Source organism: Lissotriton helveticus, chromosome 11 (assembly GCF_964261635.1).
Source record: "Lissotriton helveticus chromosome 11, aLisHel1.1, whole genome shotgun sequence".
Classification (NCBI taxonomy): Eukaryota; Metazoa; Chordata; class Amphibia; order Caudata; family Salamandridae; genus Lissotriton; species Lissotriton helveticus.
The window spans coordinates 108,710,612-108,736,567 of NC_136072.1; the positions used below are offsets into that span (position 1 = coordinate 108,710,612).

At 44.0% G+C, this 25,956-nt stretch overlaps 1 protein-coding gene across 7 annotated transcripts in view; it reads left to right on the forward strand.

Moving 5' to 3' along the window:
• KCNMB2 (potassium calcium-activated channel subfamily M regulatory beta subunit 2) overlaps positions 1-25,956 on the forward strand; it is an 863,472-nt gene that overhangs the window by 747,025 nt on the left and 90,491 nt on the right. For 5 of the 7 annotated variants that reach the window (XM_078665724.1, XM_078665729.1, XM_078665730.1 and 2 more), the window contains one exon: positions 17,370-17,540. In XM_078665724.1, the coding sequence (XP_078521850.1) occupies positions 17,370-17,540 (171 nt within the window). The remainder of the gene's footprint in view (positions 1-17,369; positions 17,541-25,956) is intronic. The other 2 variants (XM_078665726.1, XM_078665727.1) reach the window with 1 other exon arrangement.

Consider the following 25,956-nt stretch of genomic DNA (forward strand, 5'->3'; position numbering starts at 1 on the left):
GGCTTGATCCATCACCGTTTTTTAGCTCACTGCACCATCCCAGTTCAGAACCTGGCTATATGCAAATTAGTCTGTCCCTGGCCCAGTGCATCATGGGAACAGGGCAGACCAAACTACCAAGCCAATTCTTCACTGGAAAGGAAACAAGCTTCCGGGGACCGGTTTCTGGCATTACAGCCGTCTTCAGCCCGGCTTGCTTGAATCCTGATGGTGCAATGAGCAAGGGACTCATGTCTGAGCATACCCTTCCACACTCATGGTGGCCAAAATAATTACAAAAAGGGGGTGGTGATGGACAGAGTATCTGAGTTAATCAGAACACTCCTACCCAGTCAACAGATCAGGGCTTGATCTCTCACCGTTTTTTAGCTCACTGCACCATCCCAGTTCAGAACCTGGCTATATGCAAATTAGTCTGTCCCTGGCCCAGTGCATCATGGGAACAGGGCAGACCAAACTACCAAGCCAATTCTTCACTGGAAAGGAAACAAGCTTCCGGGGACCGGTTTCTGGCATTACAGCCGTCTTCAGCCCGGCTTGCTTGAATCCTGATGGTGCAATGAGCAAGGGACTCATGTCTGAGCATACCCTTCCACACGCATGGTGGCCAAAATAATTACAAAAAGGGGGTGGTGATGGACAGAGTATCTGAGTTAATCAGAACACTCCTACCCAGTCAACAGATCAGGGCTTGATCTCTCACCGTTTTTTAGCTCACTGCACCATCCCAGTTCAGAACCTGGCTATATGCAAATTAGTCTGTCCCTGGCCCAGTGCATCATGGGAACAGGGCAGACCAAACTACCAAGCCAATTCTTCACTGGAAAGGAAACAAGCTTCCAGGGACCGGTTTCTGGCATTACAGCCGTCTTCAGCCCGGCTTGCTTGAATCCTGATGGTGCAATGAGCAAGGGACTCATGTCTGAGCATACCCTTCCACACTCATGGTGGCCAAAATAATTACAAAAAGGGGGTGGTGATGGACAGAGTATCTGAGTTAATCAGAACACTCCTACCCAGTCAACAGATCAGGGCTTGATCCATCACCGTTTTTTAGCTCACTGCACCATCCCAGTTCAGAACCTGGCTACATGCAAATTAGTCTGTCCCTGGCCCAGTGCATCATGGGAACAGGGCAGACCAAACTACCAAGCCAATTCTTCACTGGAAAGGAAACAAGCTTCCGGGGACCGGTTTCTGGCATTACAGCCGTCTTCAGCCCGGCTTGCTTGAATCCTGATGGTGCAATGAGCAAGGGACTCATGTCTGAGCATACCCTTCCACACTCATGGTGGCCAAAATAATTACAAAAAGGGGGTGGTGATGGACAGAGTATCTGAGTTAATCAGAACACTCCTACCCAGTCAACAGATCAGGGCTTGATCCATCACCGTTTTTTAGCTCACTGCACCATCCCAGTTCAGAACCTGGCTATATGAAAATTAGTCTGTCCCTGGCCCAGTGCATCATGGGAACAGGGCAGAGCAAACTACCAAGCCAATTCTTCACTGGAAAGAAAACAAGCTTCCGGGGACCGGTTTCTGGCATTACAGCCGTCTTCAACCCGGCTTGCTTGAATCCTGATGGTGCAATGAGCAAGGGACTCATGTCTGAGCATACCCTTCCACACTCATGGTGGCCAAAATAATTACAAAAAGGGGGTGGTGATGGACAGAGTATCTGAGTTAATCAGAACACTCCTACCCAGTCAACAGATCAGGGCTTGATCCATCACCGTTTTTTAGCTCACTGCACCATCTCAGTTCAGAACCTGGCTATATGCAAATTAGTCTGTCCCTGGCCCAGTGCATCATGGGAACAGGGCAGACCAAACTACCAAGCCAATTCTTCACTGGAAAGGAAACAAGCTTCCGGGGACCGGTTTCTGGCATTACAGCCGTCTTCAGCCCGGCTTGATTGAATCCTGATGGTGCAATGAGCAAGGAACTCATGTCTGAGCATACCCTTCCACACTCATGGTGGCCAAAATAATTACAAAAAGGGGGTGGTGATGGACAGAGTATCTGAGTTAATCAGAACACTCCTACCCAGTCAACAGATCAGGGCTTGATGCATCACTGTTTTTTAGCTCACTGCACCATCCCAGTTCAGAACCTGGCTATATGCAAATTAGTCTGTCCCTGGCCCAGTGCATCATGGGAACAGGGCAGACCAAACTACCAAGCCAATTCTTCACTGGAAAGGAAACAAGCTTCCGGGGACCGGTTTCTGGCATTACAGCCGTCTTCAGCCCGGCTTGCTTGAATCCTGATGGTGCAATGAGCAAGGGACTCATGTCTGAGCATACCCTTCCACACTCATGGTGGCCAAAATAATTACAAAAAGGGGGTGGTGATGGACAGAGTATCTGAGTTAATCAGAACACTCCTACCCAGTCAACAGATCAGGGCTTGATCCATCACCGTTTTTTAGCTCACTGCACCATCCCAGTTCAGAACCTGGCTATATGCAAATTAGTCTGTCCCTGGCCCAGTGCATCATGGGAACAGGGCAGACCAAACTACCAAGCCAATTCTTCACTGGAAAGGAAACAAGCTTCCGGGGACCGGTTTCTGGCATTACAGCCGTCTTCAGCCCGGCTTGCTTGAATCCTGATGGTGCAATGAGCGAGGGACTCATGTCTGAGCATACCCTTCCACACTCATGGTGGCCAAAATAATTACAAAAAGGGGGTGGTGATGGACAGAGTATCTGAGTTAATCAGAACACTCCTACCCAGTCAACAGATCAGGGCTTGATCCATCACCGTTTTTTAGCTCACTGCACCATCCCAGTTCAGAACCTGGCTATATGCAAATTAGTCTGTCCCTGGCCCAGTGCATCATGGGAACAGGGCAGACCAAACTACCAAGCCAATTCTTCACTAGAAAGGAAACAAGCTTCCGGGGACCGGTTTCTGGCATTACAGCCGTCTTCAGCCCGGCTTGCTTGAATCCTGATGGTGCAATGAGCAAGGGACTCATGTCTGAGCATACCCTTCCACACTCATGGTGGCCAAAATAATTACAAAAAGGGGGTGGTGATGGACAGAGTATCTGAGTTAATCAGAACACTCCTACCCAGTCAACAGATCAGGGCTTGATCCATCACCGTTTTTTAGCTCACTGCACCATCCCAGTTCAGAACCTGGCTATATGCAAATTAGTCTGTCCCTGGCCCAGTGCATCATGGGAACAGGGCAGACCAAACTACCAAGCCAATTCTTCACTGGAAAGGAAACAAGCTTCCGGGGACCGGTTTCTGGCATTACAGCCGTCTTCAGCCCGGCTTGCTTGAATCCTGATGGTGCAATGAGCAAGGGACTCATGTCTGAGCATACCCTTCCACACTCCTGGTGGCCAAAATAATTACAAAAAGGGGGTGGTGATGGACAGAGTATCTGAGTTAATCAGAACACTCCTACCCAGTCAACAGATCAGGGCTTGATCCATCACCGTTTTTTAGCTCACTGCACCATCCCAGTTCAGAACCTGGCTATATGCAAATTAGTCTGTCCCTGGCCCAGTGCATCATGGGAACAGGGCAGACCAAACTACCAAGCCAATTCTTCACTGGAAAGGAAACAAGCTTCCGGGGACCGGTTTCTGGCATTACAGCCGTCTTCAGCCCGGCTTGCTTGAATCCTGATGGTGCAATGAGCAAGGGACTCATGTCTGAGCATACCCTTCCACACTCCTGGTGGCCAAAATAATTACAAAAAGGGGGTGGTGATGGACAGAGTATCTGAGTTAATCAGAACACTCCTACCCAGTCAACAGATCAGGGCTTGATCCATCACCGTTTTTTAGCTCACTGCACCATCCCAGTTCAGAACCTGGCTATATGCAAATTAGTCTGTCCCTGGCCCAGTGCATCATGGGAACAGGGCAGACCAAACTACCAAGCCAATTCTTCACTGGAAAGGAAACAAGCTTCCGGGGACCGGTTTCTGGCATTACAGCCGTCTTCAGCCCGGCTTGCTTGAATCCTGATGGTGCAATGAGCAAGGGACTCATGTCTGAGCATACCCTTCCACACTCATGGTGGCCAAAATAATTACAAAAAGGGGGTGGTGATGGACAGAATATCTGAGTTAATCAGAACACTCCTACCCAGTCAACAGATAAGGGCTTGATCCATCACCGTTTTTTAGCTCACTGCACCATCCCAGTTTAGAACCTGGCTATATGCAAATTAGTCTGTCCCTGGCCCAGTGCATCATGGGAACAGGGCAGACCAAACTACCAAGCCAATTCTTCACTGGAAAGGAAACAAGCTTCCAGGGACCGGTTTCTGGCATTACAGCCGTCTTCAGCCCGGCTTGCTTGAATCCTGGTGGTGCAATGAGCAAGGGACTCATGTCTGAGCATACCCTTCCACACTCATGGTGGCCAAAATAATTACAAAAAGGGGGTGGTGATGGACAGAGTATCTGAGTTAATCAGAACACTCCTACCCAGTCAACAGATCAGGGCTTGATCCATCACCGTTTTTTAGCTCACTGCACCATCCCAGTTCAGAACCTGGCTATATGCAAATTAGTCTGTCCCTGGCCCAGTGCATCATGGGAACAGGGCAGACCAAACTACCAAGCCAATTCTTCACTGGAAAGGAAACAAGCTTCCGGGGACCGGTTTCTGGCATTACAGCCGTCTTCAGCCCGGCTTGCTTGAATCCTGATGGTGCAATGAGCAAGGGACTCATGTCTGAGCATACCCTTCCACACTCATGGTGGCCAAAATAATTACAAAAAGGGGGTGGTGATGGACAGAGTATCTGAGTTAGTCAGAACACTCCTACCCAGTCAACATATCAGGGCTTGATCCATCACCGTTTTTTAGCTCACTGCACCATCCCAGTTCAGAACCTGGCTATATGCAAATTAGTCTGTCCCTGGCCCAGTGCATCATGGGAACAGGGCAGACCAAACTACCAAGCCAATTCTTCACTGGAAAGGGAACAAGCTTCCGGGGACCGGTTTCTGGCATTACAGCCGTCTTCAGCCCGGCTTGCTTGAATCCTGATGGTGCAATGAGCAAGGGACTCATGTCTGAGCATACCCTTCCACACTCATGGTGGCCAAAATAATTACAAAAAGGGGGTGGTGATGGACAGAGTATCTGAGTTAATCAGAACACTCCTACCCAGTCAACAGATCAGGGCTTGATCCATCACCGTTTTTTAGCTCACTGCACCATCCCAGTTCAGAACCTGGCTATATGCAAATTAGTCTGTCCCTGGCCCAGTGCATCATGGGAACAGGGCAGACCAAACTACCAAGCCAATTCTTCACTGGAAAGGAAACAAGCTTCCGGGGACCGGTTTCTGGCATTACAGCCGTCTTCAGCCCGGCTTGCTTGAATCCTGGTGGTGCAATGAGCAAGGGACTCATGTCTGAGCATACCCTTCCACACTCATGGTGGCCAAAATAATTACAAAAAGGGGGTGGTGATGGACAGAGTATCTGAGTTAATCAGAACACTCCTACCCAGTCAACAGATCAGGGCTTGATCCATCAAGTATTTTAGCTCACTGCACCATCCCTGTCTCGGCCTCTATCTGTCTCTGTCTCTGTCTGTCTCTGTCGCTATCTCTGTCTGTCTCTATCTCTGTTTGTTTCTGCCTCTGTCTCTGTCTGTCTCTGTCTCTATCTGTATCTGCCTCTATCTGTCCCTGCCTCTCTCTCTCTGTCTCTGTCTCTATCGCTGTCTGTCTCTGTCTCTAGCTCTATCTGTCTCTGCCTCTATCTGTCTCTGTCAGTCTGTCCCTGTCTCTGCCTCTATCTAGCTCTGTCTGCCCCAGTATCTATCTCTATCTGGCTCTATCTCTATCTGTCTCTGTCTCTATCTGTCTCTACCTCTATTTTTCTCTGCCTCTATCTGTTTCTGTCTCTATCTGTCAGGCTGTCCCAGTATCTCTATTTGCCTCTGTCTGTTTCTGTCTCTCCCTACTGCCCTCTGTCACCCTCTGTCACCTCACCCGGCTCTCACACCCTGCTGTCCTCTGTCATTCTCTGTCACCTCACCCCCGCTTGTGTGGCAGCTGAGGCAGCTTCCCGGGCACACACACAGCCCCACCCAAGTACTTCTCAGGTCTTTAAGAGACCATTTGCATTATAACGAGGCTTTGTTGTATTTCACCTCTTCTTAGCGCCCCTGCAGCTCCACTCGGACTATCACTGGAGGAGGAGGGAAACGGTCCTTTAAATGGGACACACCAGCACTCATCCACTTTTCTTAGACCCAGGGGCCTGTTTGTGGGTTTTGTTTCTGTAAAGGGGAGACGTCCCCTGCTGGTCTTTAAATCTAATCAGGCCTTCTTATGTGTCATAGTATATAAACATACACACATACATATGTGTGGGTTCGCATTTATATGTATATATTAATATATAGTATTAAAAAATTATTAACATTTATTTAATTTATATTACATGAATGTTATATATCAACATATTTAAGATTTTACTATTTTAAACTATATATATGTATGTATATATATATATATATATATATATATATATATATATATATATATATATATATATATATATATATATATATATACTACTATTATAAAGGAAGAACTTTGAGGCTTTGAGGCGGGTAAACTCGGGAACCACAGCGCCAATCCACACACCCGATACATCTTTGTAATCCTCAGGGTGTGCAGATGGACATAGGCTATATAAAGTAAAAAAATACGTTATATTTAAAAAAAATTACATTAAAAAAATAGTCCCTGAGAAGTAGCGCCGACCGTGACCTGCGTGCTCACGTCAGGACATGGCACGAGGGAGGAGCGGTGACGAGCGGCCAGTGAGGAGCAGCGGACCGGGCGGACATGGTTATTGATTAGGGCTTCATGTCGTATAGTCCGATTTTCAGTAAGTTCATCTTGGGTTACAAGTTATGTGGTTTCTTTTCTGTGAATTAGTGGTTTTAAAACGGGAAATGTCCAAAGACTGTTGGCAGGTTTGCGCTCCGTACCCGGTCCCAGGCAAGCCAAGCACTTCACGGCCTGCTGTTCGCCCGAGTTTGGTTTCGTCTCTGCTTTCCAGGGCGGGCGGAGGGGAGAGAGCGGGCGGAGGGGAGAGAGCGGGCGCTGGACGGGTGAATCGGGCTTTCAGCAGCAGAAGAGGGAGTGAAGAAATCTGCTGCTAAATGAACCCAGTTTGTTCGTAATCCATCATCAGAAAGAGACATTTGAATGCACTGCATCTACCTGCAAAATAAACCCTTTGTGTGTGATGCATGCGCCAATGTTCCAGTCCAGGCCAAGCAAAAGAAAGCAAACAGTGCTTATCTGAGCCCCGTCTCCCTTCTGTTCTTGCATCTGCCCTTGCAATCTCGGAGTCTGGGGGCCGCAGAGGGCAGGCCAGGGGTTGTAAGGGGCATGATGCCAACTGAATTCCAGGAACAGGAGAGGTCGGGGCTGCTGGGGGGTGCCGTTGTGTAGTGCCCCCTGCACACACACAACCCCTCACAGCAGACAGCGCCTCCCGGACTCATCTTGAGCGGGTTTGGGGTGCTGCTGCTCCCCGGGCGCCCAGTCTCTCAAGGAGGCGCACCCCCGGCCCTGCCTTGGCCCTGCCTTCGGACACTGCTTTTAAATACCAGAGGTAGAAGAACAAGAAATAATGCTTTAACACACTGGTGACTGAGGAACGCAGAAGAATGTTTTAATCCATGGTCTAGACGTACAGGACGGCACGGCACTTTATACTCCCACACAAGAGGGTGAAGTGCTTTGTAACACAGGAACAGCAAGGAGACAAACCTGGAAGACAACCACATTGAAAGGTGTCTGCAGGACTCGTGCGCCCTGTCGTGGTAAAAAGATGTAATGCACGGCGTGTGCACATAAGGAGGTAGTTACAGGGAGGATAAAACCAGCCAGACTTTGTGGGGATGCAGTGTGCAGCCTGACAACTTTACCCTCTGGATCCTGGCCCACCATCACATAGCACAGAACCTGACCGTCTACCACACCCGGCCTCAACACAGCACAGGAGGTGTTGAATGAATACATCTTTATTGTATAAAATCTTTTTCTATATCTATATCTATACTACTATTATAAAGGAAGAACTTTGCACCTTTGAGGTGGGTAAACTCGGGAACCACAGCGCCAATCCACACACCCGATACATCATTCTAATTGTCAGGGTGTGCAGATGGACATAGGCTATATAAAGTATAAAAATATGCGTTATTTAAAAAATTAACATTAAAAAAAAAGTAGTCCCTTCGAAGTAGCACCGGCCGCGACCTGCGTGCTGACGTCAGGAGCGCGGGGAGGAGCGGCGTCCAGGAACGCAAGGAGGAGCGGCGGACATGGCGCGGGGGAAGAGCGGTGACGAACGGCGGAATGGCGGTGAGGACCGGTGGACAGGCAGGAGGAGCGGTAAGCCGCGAGGAGCGGCGGAGCGGTGAAATGAGGAGCGCGGGGGAGGAGCGGCGGCTGAGGTAAGGCTCCGGTCAGGCGGGGGTCGGGGCAGGCGGGGGGCAGGCGGGGGGCGGGCGGGGGACGGGACGGGGCGGGCGGGGGCCCAGGCTGCTTGACAATGTCGGGGCAGGCGAGGGACGGGACGGGGCGGGCGGGGGGCCGGGCTGCTTGACAATGTCGGGCCGTGCGGGGGGCCGGGCTGCTGCTGCACAATGTCGGGGCGGGCGGGGGTCCGGGAAGCCTGATTGCTCCCGGACAAGGTCGGGACGGGCTGCTAGTATATATATATATTAATATATATATATATGTATAACAGACTTACTGTAGTTTTAAAGTCTGCACTACGAGGACCATAAGTCCGTAGCAACGATTTGTTGGATATTGAGCAGCTGCAGCCCAGTCGCGAAGACGGGGTCAGAATGGCCTCGTTAGTACAACGGGAGGTGGTGAACGGCAGGCAGCTTTTCAAGTGCTGGCAGAATTGGACACTTGAACGACATCAACCCACTGGGGTAATATTTGTTTTAACCATGATCACTTGAACAGACTCACTGTAGTTTTAAAGTCTGCACTACGAGGACCAGAAGTCCATAGCAACGGTTCCACCCACGGAGGCAGGTTCTCTTTATAAGTTAATGCAGAAAAGCTGTTCAGGGCTCATATGGACAATGCCACTGAGGAAGGGAGCTCTGACTCCTGAAACGCGCCTGGCGTGGCCAGATATTTGATGAACTTCGGGGTGCCCCTGACTGCCTGAAAGCTGCCTGAAAAAAAACGAAGATGACTCACGTACCTGTTGGTTTTCTTCATTGGGGCTAAACTCATTTGTTGTATGTATGTATATATATATGTATATATGTATATATATATATATATATAACAATATTTTTGTATGTTTTTTAACAATATTAGTGTGCCAGGATATTTAATTTTCAATATTTTTGTACTTACCATTAACCCGTTGGCTGCGTCGAATGTTCAGCTCCAGTGCTGAACGTTCGAAAAACGGATGGGGCAGCGTCGGCCAACGGATGTGCGCAGCACTACCAAGGTAGTGCACGCGACGACCGTTGGCCGACAGCAGCAGCCAACGGGCTAAAAGCATAGGGACACGATATTTTTTTATACAATATTTTTGACACAATATTTTTGTTACACGATGTTGTTTACGATATTGCGTCAGTGAGCCCTTTATTAGTGGCAGTCCCAAACATTATAAAATGGCTTCCAGTTTACAAATTCACATTACACTTTCGGCATAGTCAGTTTAAGTGTCTTTTTTTTGTTCAATAGATCACAGTGGGGACATTTTAAGATGTTTTCAATCTGCTATTCATTTTTTGACTGATTCGTTTGAGTGATTTTAATGTCCTGGTGCCATTAAAAAGAGATCACGCTGGGGTATTTTATAGTCACCGACGGACATGAGTCATGCGGTTCTACTGGGGAATATTCCGGAAGGGTTTAACTACATTACTGCAAAGTATCGTTGACTTAGTTCCTGCGGTAAACATTCACTCCTGATAGTTTCATACATGTGGTTATATAGCAATGTCATTAATAGTATATTATGCCAGCGTTTGATGGATGTAAACATTTTTTACAAAAAGCTCCAGAGACAAATAGTTTTCTAAGGAACTGACCATATAATGTTCAGTTAGTTTGAGAAGAAGTAGATTTGATCATAGAGACATTTGGAGCCCTGCCATTGAAATGTGTACATTTGGAAATAGCTCCTATAGATTTCATAAATCCGGACTGTGAGTCCAGCGATTGGGATTATGAATAATGCAGTAATTACCACATTCTTTTTTATGCTGTGGGGCATTCCTCTGACAAATTTTAGCAGGTCAAATTTACCAAAATCTGTCTGAAAAAATGTACAGACTAGAGACAAAAATGCAGAATGTGTTGAGTTAAATAACACATTTGCACGTTATCCCTGATATCTGGGGCCATAATTTCAAGTTTAATCCGGTAAAACAGCACACCCGCTATTTACGGATGCCGTAAATACCGCACCTTTTCCAAATCCACTGATATTCAGAGCCTAAGGGTCACCGTTTGCACTCCAAGCCCATGCACAAAAGATGCTTTTGAGAGTGTGTAGTTTTTTCCGTAGTCACATGCTAGGATTGTATTGGTGCACCACATGTCAAAACATACTAGCATTTGCGCGAAATGTGTTAGCGTTTGGCCTAATGTGGAATTGTGCACCAGAAGACTATGGGGCTTATTACGATGTCGGGTGGGACACCATCGCGGATACGGGTCTGACCGACCTCAGGCTGGCGGTCCTGACTGCCTAATCACGATGCGACTGCACATTTACATTTCCCTCTGGGAGCATGTTCTATAGCCGTAAACCCGCCGTAGCACAAGCTACAATAAGGAAGTGGGAGGTAGTGTACATCCCTGCACCGTGTGGCAGGTACCCTTTGTATTATTGCTCCAGGACCGCAAAAACAGATTATCGAACAGTTTGAGAATTACGATCCTTACCTGATTACACATCTGAACTTTGCCTTGAAAATGCCCACGTCCAGTAGGCCATTAGGGCGAAACACGTGTCAGCTGTGCTTCTTCTTTTTTCTTTTTTCGCATATGCAACAATCAATAAAAATCACATACGCAATACCATTAAGGAACGCTTGAATTTTCTTTTTGGACCATCTTTGACAGATCGTGAGGGCACAATCCTCCACTTTCCTCTACCCTTTGTATTAGCCTGCTTTCATATCAGAGCTAGTGCAAACAAATTTCACACCCACACAGCCTAAATAGGCCTGGCATGATATGTCCTGAAATGGTACAGAAGCGAACAAAGGTTGCTGCTAAAAAAGCCATTTGCACATGAACACCTTATACGCACCAGTTCATGATGTGACCGTAGTCATAAAACAAAAACTGGTAATTTCTTAACTGGCTTGTTAAAAATTTTCGGATGAATATGCTTTTAGTTCCTGGAGTCAATACATTTATAGTTTATACTATTGTTATGTGTTTGTTTTTGGAATCCGTCAACTAAAAGGAAAAAAAAACGAGCACAGGCAAAGAGTTTTCATGTACTCAATAGAAAATATGTTATATTTGCAGAAGAGTAAAAAGTAATGTATTTAAATGGGGAATTTGCTAAACAGGTCCTGTCAACCCCCCTCCACTCCACCCCAGAGTGGAGCTGGGCCCAAGTTCAAACCTTTAGGCCAACCATTGAACTGGTCGAACACCTTACCTTGGGTTGGTCAATGCTAGATAGCTAGGATAATAGCTGAATATGCATATTATTTCTATGTAAATTAATTGTAAGAGGAGAAAAGTAATCATTTTTAAATTAATTGTACTTGAAGCTATCTAATGGGCTTATCCTGAAAATGTGCTGTGAATTTTCCACATTGACTTATTCTCACAACCCTACCAAGACACCTCTGGATTAACATCATAAAATCAAAGTAGAGAAACATGACCTGGTAGCATTTTAAGCAAAATGTTTTTGGGACATCTCGGCCAAATTGGATGCCAAAAGCTAGCCACACCTTCTGCTTGTGTGGTGGGCTTGGCTGAGTCTTAGTAACATGTGGAAGATGCCACATTGCGATAGAAGTGGGGAAGCAGCAATGCAGATTCCCCAGTTTGTACCCATGGCCAAACTATTTCAGCCAATCGTAGCTGTGACAGTGAAGGCAAATCTGGCAAAGCATTGTATGTGAGCAGTCATATCTTAATTCGGTCTGTGATTTCTTTCCTGAATATGCTGACGTTTCAGAAAGCATTTTCTCTGAATAATGTGTCTTAGTCCAGATTTAGGTGTGATTTAATCACTTTAATCCAGGGGCGTCGTCACCCCTTCTCTGTAGCAGATGCAGCGGGGGTGGGGTTCTTGATGGTCCTCTTCGGTCAGGAGCTCGGCGGATGGATGGATGGATGAGTGAAACAGTGGACGCAACAAAGGATTAGTGAAGAGGAGGTGGACCAAATGAATGGATGAGTAATGTGTGTATGCATGGATATTGTGAGAATGGATGAATAGATGGGTGAATGAAAGGATAGATGGTTGAGTGAAAGGGTAGGTGAATGGATGAGTGAATGGCTGGATGGACGATGTGAAAGGGTGGATGGATGGATGAGTGAAAGAATTGATGAATGAGTGAAATGGATGGTAGATGGATGGCTGGATGAAAGGGTGGATGGATGGTTGAATGAGTGAAAGGGTGAATGGATGGAGGGTTGAATGAAAGGGTGGATGAGTGAGTGCGTGAGGTAAAGGATTGATGGATAAGTGGATGGACGGATGTATCAAAGGGTGGAATTCAGAGTGAAAGGATAAATGTCTGAGTGAAAGGGTGGATGGATGAGTGAAAGGGAGAATGGATTTATGGATAGATGGATGAGCAAAAGGGTGGATGGATGAATGGGTGAGCAAAAGGATAGATGATTGAAAGTATGGATGGATGAATGGATGGATGAAAGGGGTTGGATAAGAGAAAGGATAGATAGATGATAGGTGGATATATTTGGATATGGATGGACAGACGGATAGACAGACTGAATGATGGATGAAGGATAGAATTGATGTTAGAATGCCAAGATAAAATAGTGGATATCAGCGTGTGGATGGAAGAATGACAGGATAAATAAATAGATGTTTGGATGAATGAGGCAAGCAAAATCTTCTGGGGAGGGTTGCAATGACTTACTTCACTTGCTTGGTGCCACAAGGGATATAATTCAAAGTGTGGGGGTATTTAAATGTTCTGGCTGCTCCCTTGCATTAACCATTTGGTGCTTCACCCTTCGGTTCAAAGTTTGCCTGTCTCTCAGCTAGCTTTGCTCTATATAAATCCCCCTGCACACATGACTCCTTCTGTTCAAATCTTTGCTTCCCTGATTATGTATGATTTACTCCTAGAATTCCGTGAGTAAATCACTTGTATGCCTGGAATAGGCACAACAACTCACAGTAAATCATTTGTGAATCATGTCAGACAATTCAGGTGCAACATTTACTTAAGTCTGGAACAAGATGCAGCTACTTATAGAAATATCTTTGTGAATCAGGCACTTAGAGACTGCATAAAAGGATCACTAAGAGAATTTTACTGATAGGCGTAAGACCCAGTATTGAAAATGGAGCGGTTGGTTTTGTAGATTATCAGATGGTAATGATCCTGCTTCTAAAATATAATTTGTTAGATTGCCTTCAGTGATGGTGCAGTGCCCACTAGTGGTGGCTCCCTTTCATGCTACCATGATGGAAGGGCCCAGCTTTGACGCTTTGACATTTTGACAATCCCCATACTAAACATGTGTAGTCCTTTTTATATTTCTATAAATTAATAACCTTACCTTTTTAAGTGATACCCTGTGTCCTTCCTCTACAGCAGTATAAAATGTAACATTCTTCAGTTATGTGTCTTTTGACAACAGGCCACATCTTAGTTCACTCTGAAATCAGGGATAAAGTACACTTCCCTTGCTTTGGCTTTTATCCTGGGACATTCTGTGAGTGACCCAAACTCTGAGAGGATTCCATTTGTTCTCAATAATCCTACTTAGGAAGGCAGTAAGCCTTTCCCTATGGACACCTCTGTAGAATCTTCATTAAGTGCTGAAATTGATTTTTTCAAGCACCGGTACAGATATTTTATCAACAAAATGCTACTGGTCGCAGGACGATTGCACTCTATGGGTGAGGTGTTCATTGTAGGCAGTTCGACTAAAATTATGCAGCAGGGTAGCTCTAAATTATGGAGCAATGTTAACTAACTTATGTGGCAAGAAAACAATGCGATTTAATGCAGCACAGTTTGTGTTAGTATAACTTCATTATTTTTTTAACAAATAATAGTACTTTCTGGGCAAAAGTTTCACTTCATTAGTACTGAAAAAATGACCAGTCACCTTTGCGACAGACCTTCTAATTCACAAGGGCACGTGTTGCAGCATTTTTTTTAAAATAACTAATGAAGTGTTAGAGCTAGAAACAAATGATTTTTGGTTGCAATCTGCAGATTATGCAGCAGATATTGGATTTTGTAGCAAACTCCTGCAAATTTATAATTATGCTGAAAACACCGCAGAATTGCAGAATTCCAGTGGCCGTGAATGTAGGTCTAGGCAGCCCCTTTGGATGGCAGATTTTCAACAAATTCAACACAGATGTCAACTAGTTCCATTAATATTGATTGCAGGCAACTTTATTTTCTATGCAAACCATGAAAACCTGGCAATGGTCCAGCCATCCTGGGCCAACCTCGAACACACTAAGAACATATAACATCAGAATTTGGGGCATGATATTAAAAACCACAAGGGGTCTCACTGTAAGTTCACTTTTAATTCCCATTTTGGGTTAATAGGAGTTTCCACCCAAATCAGAATTATACGTGGACTCAGAGGTCTCCTCATCCACATCTCACCAGGATAAAACCAGCATAGCACTTGGGTAGAAACACTCGAAATGAATTAAACCACTGTTGAAATTGCTGTGGAGACATCGATTTCTATGGCTGTCTCTAAATTCATCATAAGATAATTTGCAATACTGTGGGAACAGGAGCGGCTGGTAACAAATAAAAGCGGTGAGGCGAGGTTAGTGCCCCCACCGCGTACAAAAACACATTTAATGAAACAATTCAAAATGAAAGCACTTGCATGCACTGCAATTAGATTACAAATAAAATAAAAGCACTTACCTGGGCTGCGTTTTCTGTGTCCTAGCAGTCCGTGGCTCCGACGGGTACTAGTGGAAGAGGAAACTTCCCTAACCAATCCAGACGCTGCTCTCATGCTGCATGAGAGCAGCTCCTGGATTGGGTGGAGCAGGCTGGCTAGACGCTCCCTTAGGCTCTGTGCTTGGTCTTCACCCAGCTGCCTAAAACAGCTGGGGGGAGACCTGCAAAGTGCGCATGTTCGTTTGGCCGGCTCAAGACAGTCGGCCAAACTGACTTGTTCACTTTTGCAATGTTTGGCCTGCCTCGTCACCAGTTCTCCGTGCAACAGAGGAGACGTCCCTCTTTTATCCCAGCTCCTGGCTAGGCTGACGGCTGCCGTGGCTTTGTGAATAATAAAATGTCAATTAAATAATTTCACTGTTATTTTATTGTTTACATTGCTTTAGCGTAGCTCGCAACGGGCGGTGGATGACGGGCGGTGGATGACGCTCCTCCACCCTCACGAAGAAACCGCTGCTGGTAATTCTGCATCCTAGGATTACGGTGCCCTGCAGTATTGTTAATTGCTGGTGTGGAATTGGCAGTGTGATTTGCCTGCAGAATGTTATTCTGGGACATGCATGGCAAGAAGTTGTAAATCTAAGACAAGTTCTGCAACAGTGGCTGGCATGAATGTGACGTGTGTGGTGTTGGCTTTGAGTGGGGAGAGTAAGGTCGTTGAACATTTCAGTATTTCTTCCTTTTTCGAACTATTGCAAATAATACTGTTTGTACACGTTTTATTGGTAAATATATAATGACATTATGCCATAGGTTTTTTTAGTTTATTATACCACTGATAACAAAGAGGGACTCTATAATTAATAACCCACCAAATTGCTACTGTGGAATAAACCTAGTAGTAAATTCAGTAATCTGCTATATTGTCAGGCCTTACTTGTGTAGTACAGTTGCTCACATCAGTAAATCAAAACTAACCAATAATTGTAAAGCTAAGTATCAAAATGGTATTGTTATCCCCCCAGACAAAAAGAAAATGCCAAATACATATTTAAGGCTGTTAAGACTAGAAGTGTGTGTCATTTTGACTGGAGTCGAACCAAATCGATAAATTCTATTTGAAATGTTTCAAATTTCGCAATTTTTCATGAAACCTGTGATTATATTTTCTAGATAATTACTGGATAGATAGTCACAAAAACACTTGTGCAGGGCGAACGCTGCAAAGTGATTTATTGCGGATCTTTTCATCAAAAAGTGAAACACTTTTGGTGTTTTCCCGCTTATTTGTGTGAAAAAAGACTGCAAAGTGACTATGTGCATGAGCGCTTTCCATCAAAGGTGGATACATTCATGGAGGTGTAATTGGACAAAACAAATTCATAATTTTGTAAATTCAAGAAGTGGAGAATGATTAATTTATCCGTGTTCTGTAGCACAATTCTATTTCGGGTGAACTGCACTTACTTAAAAAGTTTTAAATAAATCATTTGTGCATTTTCTTTCTTGGAATATAATCTTTGAAGTTCCAATATCGACTTCACAGGTCAAACATGTGAGGAAGGTTTCACATCATTGACATGATGTCACATGACACCAATGACCTGCCCATGTACCTGCCATAGTTCAATCAATAATGACCATAGTCCTGAGCATGGATCCTTGCTGGTGACCCTCAAAGATGGCTTCTTCCAAGGCTTTCAGATTGACCAATCAATATGCAAATGTTCTCCATTCAAATCCATTGTATGTGACTGCATCTCATGCATATTCATTGTGGAGATCCTGAATGCTGATTGGCAGTGCCCTTTGAGGGTCATCATGGAGCATCCATGGCCTTGCCCACAAGAACAAAGATCAGAGTGAGAGTTGTTCATGGAGTTAATTGTTTTGTATTCCATCTGTGATGACACTGTTGATACTGTGTTGTTCATGCATTGTGTAACTATGGTGTTAATTTACTCTCACAATGTTGCTTTGCACCCAGGAAAGCATGACCCGATTAACGCCTGCCTATGTCACAATGTACAGCTCCCAAAAAGCCATAGCCGCCGGTTCCTGGGCTGGTCCCACGGCTGGAATAGGACTTACGGTATCACCCGCAGCCCTACAGCCCGCGAAGCCAGCCTTGGCTACATTCGCAGGATGGGAGGTACCCTTAGACAGGCCCGGCGGTAGGCTGCCCGCCTTTCAGGGATGTTTTGATTGAATTGTAAACTTACTGTAAGAATATACTGTTTTCAATCTCAGAAATATTTACCAAAAAATCAGGGACCACGACCTTCTGGACAAGAGGAAAACTGTGACGGCGCTGAAGGCTGGAGAGGACCGTGCCATACTGCTGGGCCTGGCGATGATGGTGTGCTCCATAATGATGTTCTTTCTGCTGGGAATTACGATGCTTCGATCATATATTCAGAGGTAATTGTCTCTATGTTCATGTTTCTATGATCCCTTACTCCATTCCCATGTCGTGATCGCCTAATGCGTTTAAGTGCTGGTTTGACAGGTTCATCTGTCTGCAAGACGTATTGTGATACATTTTTGGAAATATACATAGAATGAACGTAGGCTCCACCCTGAGGAGTATTAATCACTCGCCTCATCTACTGGCTATTTGGTGCATCATTCCATCTTCCAGGAAGTGCTTCACTTGGAATGTATGATGGACCATTGTAATTTGAAAAGACCACTCTATTCTTGCAGGGCATTGGAAAGCGACTAGGGTAAACTTCAATTTGATAAACAATGTTTGTGCGTGTAACACATGTATACATAATTTACAAACATGTTTGTATGCAGTAAAGTCAGACCTGTTGTCTTTGCCAATGCTTGTTTTAGTTTTAGCTTTAATCTAGAAGTGACACTGCCCATTGTTCTCCATTAGAGAAAATAACAACAACTCTTCGTATTTAATATTTTTCTGCTGCTAATGGCAGTGGAAGCAGGCTGCTAATGTGCTTTTAGTATAAAATAAGAGACTGATGTGGTTTAGATTAAAATCCAGAACCGTGATATACTTAGCCGCGGAATCTGAAAAACAAATATTTGCATAGTGCTTTATCTTAAAAGGCGCATATTTTTTGCTGTGCTACTTACCATTCACTCTTAGTCAGCATTTTAATACATTTAGATTTGTTGTTTCAGTATTACACATGGCTGTAAATGTTTTCTTATTTATGTTAATACAGAATGCATGCTAGGCACACTCTTGAGAGGGCTGGAAGCAGTTCCTGAAATAATTTATCATAACTAAAAAAAGAACCAACAAATGTGGATTGCACAGAAAGGAAGGTTGGTGCAAAGCATTAGATAATGTAATGGTTCCAGAACGCAACTATCTAAATAGGACTGTGAGATTGTCATCTCCAAACGAAAGAATAGAGAGAAGCAGCTGAATATGACTCCCAGTTAGGTAGATGATTCCTATTGTCAGAAGTTATCTCAGATATCTTGGTAGGGTAACTCTGCCTCAATGTTAATGCTTGATATTTCCCAATCTCTTTATGTATCAGTTTCCTTTAATCGTTCTAGGGTTCTGCTTGCCCCTTTTTTCTTTCCCTAGGACATTCTCCTTCACTCTGAGGCTTCCACCTGCCCCAAGAGATATTGTGTTGGCTCACAAAACCTCACTACTTCAGCTGTTGCATTACTTTCCCTGACCATTCTTTTCCCTAAAGCCTTCAGCTTCCCACATTTGTCCTTGTCAGGTCCTGTGCTTCAAGCCAGTTCCTTCTCAACCTCCCTGTTTCTCTCTCCTTGCCAAATATCTGCTCCTTTCCCACCCCGGGTTAGTACTCTTCTTTGATACCTCCACAATTCGTTGATGGACATCTTCATTTTTCAGGTCTCTGAATTCTGCTCTTGTTTCCAAAGGCCTCAGCCTGTAGATTCTCAGCTCTTTGCTTAACTTTCTGATTAGTGAATTATCTGTCTTGCATCATTCTGGCATTCCTATACCTTTTCCTGACCATCTGCAATTCCCATGTGTATGACTTTTCTTGATCTTGCCCAGTCTGTCTGATCCTTGTCCAGGCACCTGAAATTATATGTATATACCCTTCCCCCACTGCACCTACTGTCCCTTCTCTGTTCTGTTTGGTACATTCCTTCCTAGAATACTCACTGCTGTAATCACAATGTCACCCACATCACCTTCCTCTGGGTTCTTCAATGCTCAAGGCTTTATTGCCCTTAACCAGTGTATAAACTGGTCCAGTAAAAGTGGTTTGAATAGACAGCCATCACCATCAATGTACTAACAATTCAGTCTCTTCTTCTAATTACAGCACATGACAGCTATGTATGATAGTAACACAAAAGCTGTTCTCTGTCAGCAGCTGACATGTTTCCATCTACTAGAACTTTCTCAAGACTGCATATTGTAAATATACTGTGCCATGAAAATGTTAGAAAAGAGGTGTGATTTTAAGTTAGAGCCCATTGTACAAACCAGTATATTATCAAACTTCAGAGAGATTATACTTTTAGGAGACAGGAAAACCAGTTGAATAAATTGAGTAATTTGAAGCCATAGTCCAAAGATTGCACTGAATGCCTTTAAAAAGTATTTTTACAATGCAGTTCTTTTTATGAAAACACATTGTAATCCAGCAGGTGCCTGTTGAAAGTTAAAAGTGTCCCTCACAGTGACACCGAATTTAATATTGAAATTCCCTCCTAAAGCAAGACTAAATGCAGATAAATGATAGTTAAGTTGATTTGAAGAAAAGAAGAAAGGTACGCTAAAATGAAGTTTACAAATAAGAAAGGGGAAGGAGCGTACCCTGATGTAATCTGTATTTAAAATTAAATTGTTTTGCAGTTAGGACATGAAATACTACAAACCAGTGTGGCTGCATCTGGTAATGTCTTACATGCATGTCATAGACTCTAAACAGAACTAGAAAACTAGTATTGTCAATACATTAATGGTCATTTCTTCTAAATGCACCTTCAACTGGATTGCTTCAACAAGCCTAGTACTTAAATCAATGGACATTATTGGCTAATATATGCTGTCCACAAAAGTTATAAGATTGTTCACACCAGTCTTTCCCATCTTGGGTTACAATGATCTAAGGTCATTCATGAGTAGCAGATTGATTTGAGCTAAACACCAGACTCATTTGGTTGTATAACTGTTAGAGTAGGGAAGTATTTCTGGTGTGTCACTGGGTATCACAGTTAGTCGGTATTGGTTTCAAACTGTGAACTGGCCCTGATTTCAGTACTGGGTGACTGGTGTCTCTGTTCTGACTCTCTTTCAATGTTTCTCATGACACTTGAGTCCCACCGTAGGGTATGTGTAGTAAATTCACTTTGTTAGCTTGATCCCCTGAATGTTTTGGCTTCTTGTGGGTTCTAGTTTTGCTGGATTAAGGGCTGTTGACATTGCAGCACTACTGTTCAGTACTGCAGTGTGTATGATCTGACGCAAAAATGGTATTGGTAAAAAATCGTTCCACCCAGTTGATCTCTGTGCCTTTCGTGTAAGGCCATGGTAGATGGTGCAGAACTCACTATGACTGCATTTGAGTTGAATGGCCTATGTAGTCTGCAGCATGCATTTACACCACTCGCATACATGACAAAAATATATGGCTTCTAAGAGCACCACTTTGCTCTGGCTGGGCTTCAGTTTAAAGGCACAGCAGTAACACGTGACAAATAAATGTTCCTTTGCCATGTAAGGCAACCTATTTTCATATTTTAATAAGTCACTCCTAAAGAGTGCCATATAAGTCCACAAAACAAAATGCACACAAAAGTGACTAAAGGCCTTAATACTATTTCGACTGGGTAGGTTAACCTATGTTTTCCATGAGACAGGCCTGGTTGTGAGTAAAATATTCATTTACCAGCTTTCCTTGAGAAAATGCTGGAGAAATACTTCAAAGTTTGATTTTCAAAGTCTGATTTAATAATGAGTTACTCTTTTGCTAATGTTAGTGGAAACGTGCATTCGTACAAATATACTCTAAGCACCGTAAGCCAGAATTGTCTTCAAGTCAGTTCTACCACTCCAGACCTCTAGAGCTGGAATATGCATCTTTGGCTGGCACAGTTAATGACTTTAGTTTATAGTTAATAGCCTGCATCTGTGCCCAGGGACAACAATGTGGTATTAACTACTGTCCACCCAGAACCATATTAGCCATCTGAGTATGGTGCAGGAGAGCTGCCTATAAAAGGACAGACTCAATGCTTTATCTTTTGACCTACGGATCCCAACTGGAGCAGAAAGGATCTACTTCCATTTATTCCAGGAACCCTCCTGGGCCCTTTGGCTTCAAACCCAGCAGGAAGGAGAATCAGTTCTGACCATGACACAAATTGATGAGATGGAAGAGAGCTCAAGAGAGGATTGCCTGGTGGCTGCCATCCTAAAACCAGGGCTTTTCTGTAACTTTAGAGTAATGCAAAAAGGAAGTGCTGTAAAAGGTGGTGGACATAGGGCACGAAAGTAGCCAGAATTGAGTAGGGAAAAGTCTCCAATCACTGGCTTGTGGACAAGATAAGACTGGCACCTCACCACCACCTACCTTGAATATTCCCGTGCCTGTCAAGAGTACACCTGAAGAATGTTGTGCTAGAAGAAAGACTACCACTGACTCTTAATGTCAGAAGAAACTCAAGGACACCTGACTTCTGGTGAGACCCATGAACTGCAACTGTTTTCCTAGGCCAAAGTGATGGGCCTTCTGTTTTCCCACTCCATGTACACAAACAAGTAGAAGGGCTTTTGAATCCAAGAGTGCCCAGTTGACTACAGAAATCTTAAACATCTGATAACTATTTTATAGACATCTGGTGCCTAGAAGCTTGGCCTGGGGGCCGGAGGGCTATAGGACTGACCAGAAAGAGCTTTCTCAGCAGATGGAGAAAAGTAGGACTTAGTCATTTTTTTCCACCTTCAGAGGCTTAGAACAATGTGCTGAGACTTGCCCAGGAAGGTTGCACTGAAGGTGGGCCAGAAGATCAGGTTTGTCTCAATTGAAGCTTTTAGTTGCTCTGAAAATGGGCTCAGCAGGAGCTCAGCTAAAAAGTCTAACAAAGTGACTTGGTTGACTGCGAAACTTACCTATGTCCCACTCTGAGCTTTTGGCACCAAAACCAATGGCTTTAGTGGGTGGTTAGTCTGAAATCACTTGGAGGTCCTGGTTAACAATGTACTGTTGTTTTTCAATGGTGCTTTGCATTTGTTTAAGGTCATTTTTCCTTTCATAACTTCAAAAATTCAGATCTATGGATCCCCTTATCCACTATTAATGATCTTGGTGTCGGATGTTCATTTCATTTGTTCTTAATTTTCTAAATTCTTGACTAAAATATTATCACTTCTGCTCGAACTTAATAGGAACGTCTCTAGGATGTGCCTGGGGCTAGGCAGAGAGTCTCTAAGAACTGCGTTTAGGCTTTACTAAGTTGTGTTTAATTAGTTGGGAGGGGTCACCACCTCCCAAATTAACAATGCTTGAGTGTTTGATTTGTTAGGATGGATATATAGGAGGTGAGAATGTGAGTCAGATCTTCCCCCTCCTAATAGATTGCAAAGTGGCAGAGGTTTGGGACAATGTCAATGCCACCCTCAAGCGTGCCATAAGATTTCTGAATAAAATCTGTTTTCAAAAACAAAAAAGTGCCATAAGATTTCTAAGCTCTGTATAAAAAAGTAAACAAATACAAATTAAGACCTGGTGTCTGAACCGAAAGAGCAAAATAGCAAATCTGCACTCAAGGAGACTTTGGGATAAGGGTAACTTATTCGGCAATAAAATCTACACTATATATTTATTTCCCTAGCGATAATGAAAAGAATACAAGGCCTAAAGTAAGAAATGCGATTCAACTACACCTAGAGCTTAAATATTGCCTTGGGGTACTTAACTGTTTCCACAAATATGCAACTCTTATTAGTGGATGTTTGAGACCTTTTTAGGTTTTAAGTCTAGTTGGATGAACGAGTTGCGAAAAGCAAATTTAAATGTTCACCTACTCTCATATCAATGAGTTACCATGTGCCACTACTATGCACAATCCTAGGAACTTAAGGCACCTCTTGGGCAGTTTATTTGTGTATTTATCTATTTCTGTACATAATTATTCAATTATATACTTATTTATTTTCTTCCATTCGGACAGCCACATATAAAATATTAAAGGTAGTGGAAATAGTTGAGTAAAGGGATTTAAGCTACATGTGAATTAATGTAGTTAATCAAACTTAATGGTTCTGAGTAACATTGCAAAAGGTTTTTTGATGTTCATACTAGAGAACCATCTGTGAGTGGTCATAGTTGGCAACCACTAAGAATTAGGGGAATTGAGAAGATTGTTTACGTGTCCTCTATGTTATAAAACACTGTCTTAGCTAAAGTACCATCACTATGTCATAAAACAGTTCATAAGGTCCCAAAAAACGAGCTTTTTTCTACTACAAGATCTAGCCAAGTCCACCCTGGAGACTTCATATAGGGACGTCAACCATCCCGAGTATGTTGGAGGTGTAGTATCAACCCAGGACCTGCAAATCTGTCTCCTTGCCTAGAGAATTGCGTAGAAAAGGAAAGATCATGCATGCCCGGAGATGTTTTCGTCGATGCCGAAGATAATTAAGGGAAGAGTAATACTCAGTGTGGTATTAAGTATGGAGTTTAGGGCATCCTTCACATCCTCCCAGAAACGGCATATGGCTGGGCAATCTTTGAACATGTGGACGTTTGATGCCTCTGGGAGGTCACGTTTATTGCATTTTTTCCCCAGCTGGAACTTTGATAGCTTATGGGGAGAAAGATATGCTCGATGTAGCGTGAAGAGATGGTTGCGCTTCAGCCATGCTGGTTTCACGATTTTATAAAGGAGGCTAAAGGAGTCCATCCACAGCTGCTCACATTGGAAGCCCATCTCACCTCCCTATAACTCCTCTGCAAGTTTGAAATCCCCATCTATCTCTTCCAGAATCGCACAGTACCAACAAGAGACCTCCTTACCTCCCCCTGGCCTGGCCACCAGTTGTTTTTCCAGATTGCTAGTTTTCCCCAGCGGGACCCCCTTCCTACTCAGTGCCTGAGCCCAGCTATTCAACTGCATATGCTTGCATCTTGAAAGACCCGGCCCAACTTTTTCCCGCAACTCCTCCCATGACACCATTGAGCCAGCAGCCAGCAAGTCTCCCCAATTCAGAATTTCGGCGTTCCTTACAGGGCTCGCCAGTCTGTCTTTAAGACAGGGTGGAGTACCTGGCGAGTCTCACATAGGCGCTAGATTTGAAAAATAACTAATCCCTATACGCCTTCTAAATATAGACCAACTTCTGGCCAGAGATTGGAGAATTTTCAGTTTTACCTTTTAAATACATTTCTGATCTCCAAACTTAAAAAGAAAGCAGTCAGGTGGTAGATCAGCACCTTCTAGTATAGCCGGAAACATAACTCCCCTTGAGGTATCTGGTTGTGTTTTTAAAAGCATTCTAGACTATGAAAACTGGAACGCCCATGCATAGTATTGCAGGTCTGGTAGTGTTAGCCCACCTTTTCCTCACCTTCTCCTGAACTTTTTCCAGGCCAGTCTGGTGGCTCTGTACTTCCAGATAAAGGAGTTTATCTCTCGTTGACACTTGTCTATTTGTTTAGTGTCGAACGCCAGGGGATGGAGTTAAAAAGAAATGTATATTTGGGCCGGATAGACATTTTTACTAAATTAGTCCTCCTCAAGATGGATAAGGGGAGGTGAGTCCATGACTTAAGCTGTTTCTGACACTCCAAGGTACCGCATGGAAGGGGCAACGTCCAATTGAATATTGTTGATGGTCCAGACCATAATTTCCGTTTTGTTGGCGTTTATTTCATACCGGGAAATCTTGCCAAACTCCTCCGCCCTCTTAATAACCACTGGGAAAGCGAGGTCTAAGTCAGATGTCATGATAAGATATTTTTTAAATCATTGTTCAAGCCATAACAGTTTGCCTAAAAAAGGCTGTGAGGAGTGCAAGACTATTGAAGTGTAAGCAAACAACATACTGGGGCCTCATTCCCAAAGGTAAACTTGCACATTTCTGTAAGTTTATTCTTTTATAGTATTCGCAAAACTCCATTTTAATAGTAAGTTTATGAGTGTGGAGACTCCTCAGTAGGGCTGGAGACCTCCGCATTTACAAAGCTTGTACAGGCCTATCCCTTTAAGTGCAGATTTTTATGCCCCGACTGCGGGGTCTCTGCACTCGTAAACTTACTATTAAAATGCAGTTTTGAGAATACTGAAAATGTGTAAACTTACTCAAATGTGTAAATTTACCTTTGTGAATTAGGCCCATTGTGTAATGTAAAGTACTCCGTTTAGTATGAGTGAGTCAATAAATGTGAATTGCTATGTACAAAAAATCTGCAATAAAAGACGGAGAAAGTAAACCCTGGCTCTCAGGACTGAAAAAGGTGGGTCTGTGCCCAAATGTTAACTGAGCTGTAAACAAGCCTATGGCTGTATGAGGAAATCATATGATCTAATTTTTGTGCTGTATGACACCTTCAGAGGAGTTTTGGACTGGGAGCCCAAACACACCCAGGCAATGTTGTCGGATCGGCACCCACACCGGAGGGGGCGGGGTATTCAGGGCTGGACTGGCTACCAGGCGTTTTGGAATGCTGCTGAGCTGGGGGTTGATTTCGTTGATGGGGACCTGCGTGTACTGAACGAAATTTGTTTTGCTTTAATTATTTCGAAGTACACGCAGGTCTCCATGAATGAAATCAGCCCCCACCGCAGTGAAATCAGCCCCCAGTTCGGCAGCATTCCAAAATGCCCGGTAGTCAGTCCGGCCCTGGGGGCATTGTGCAAG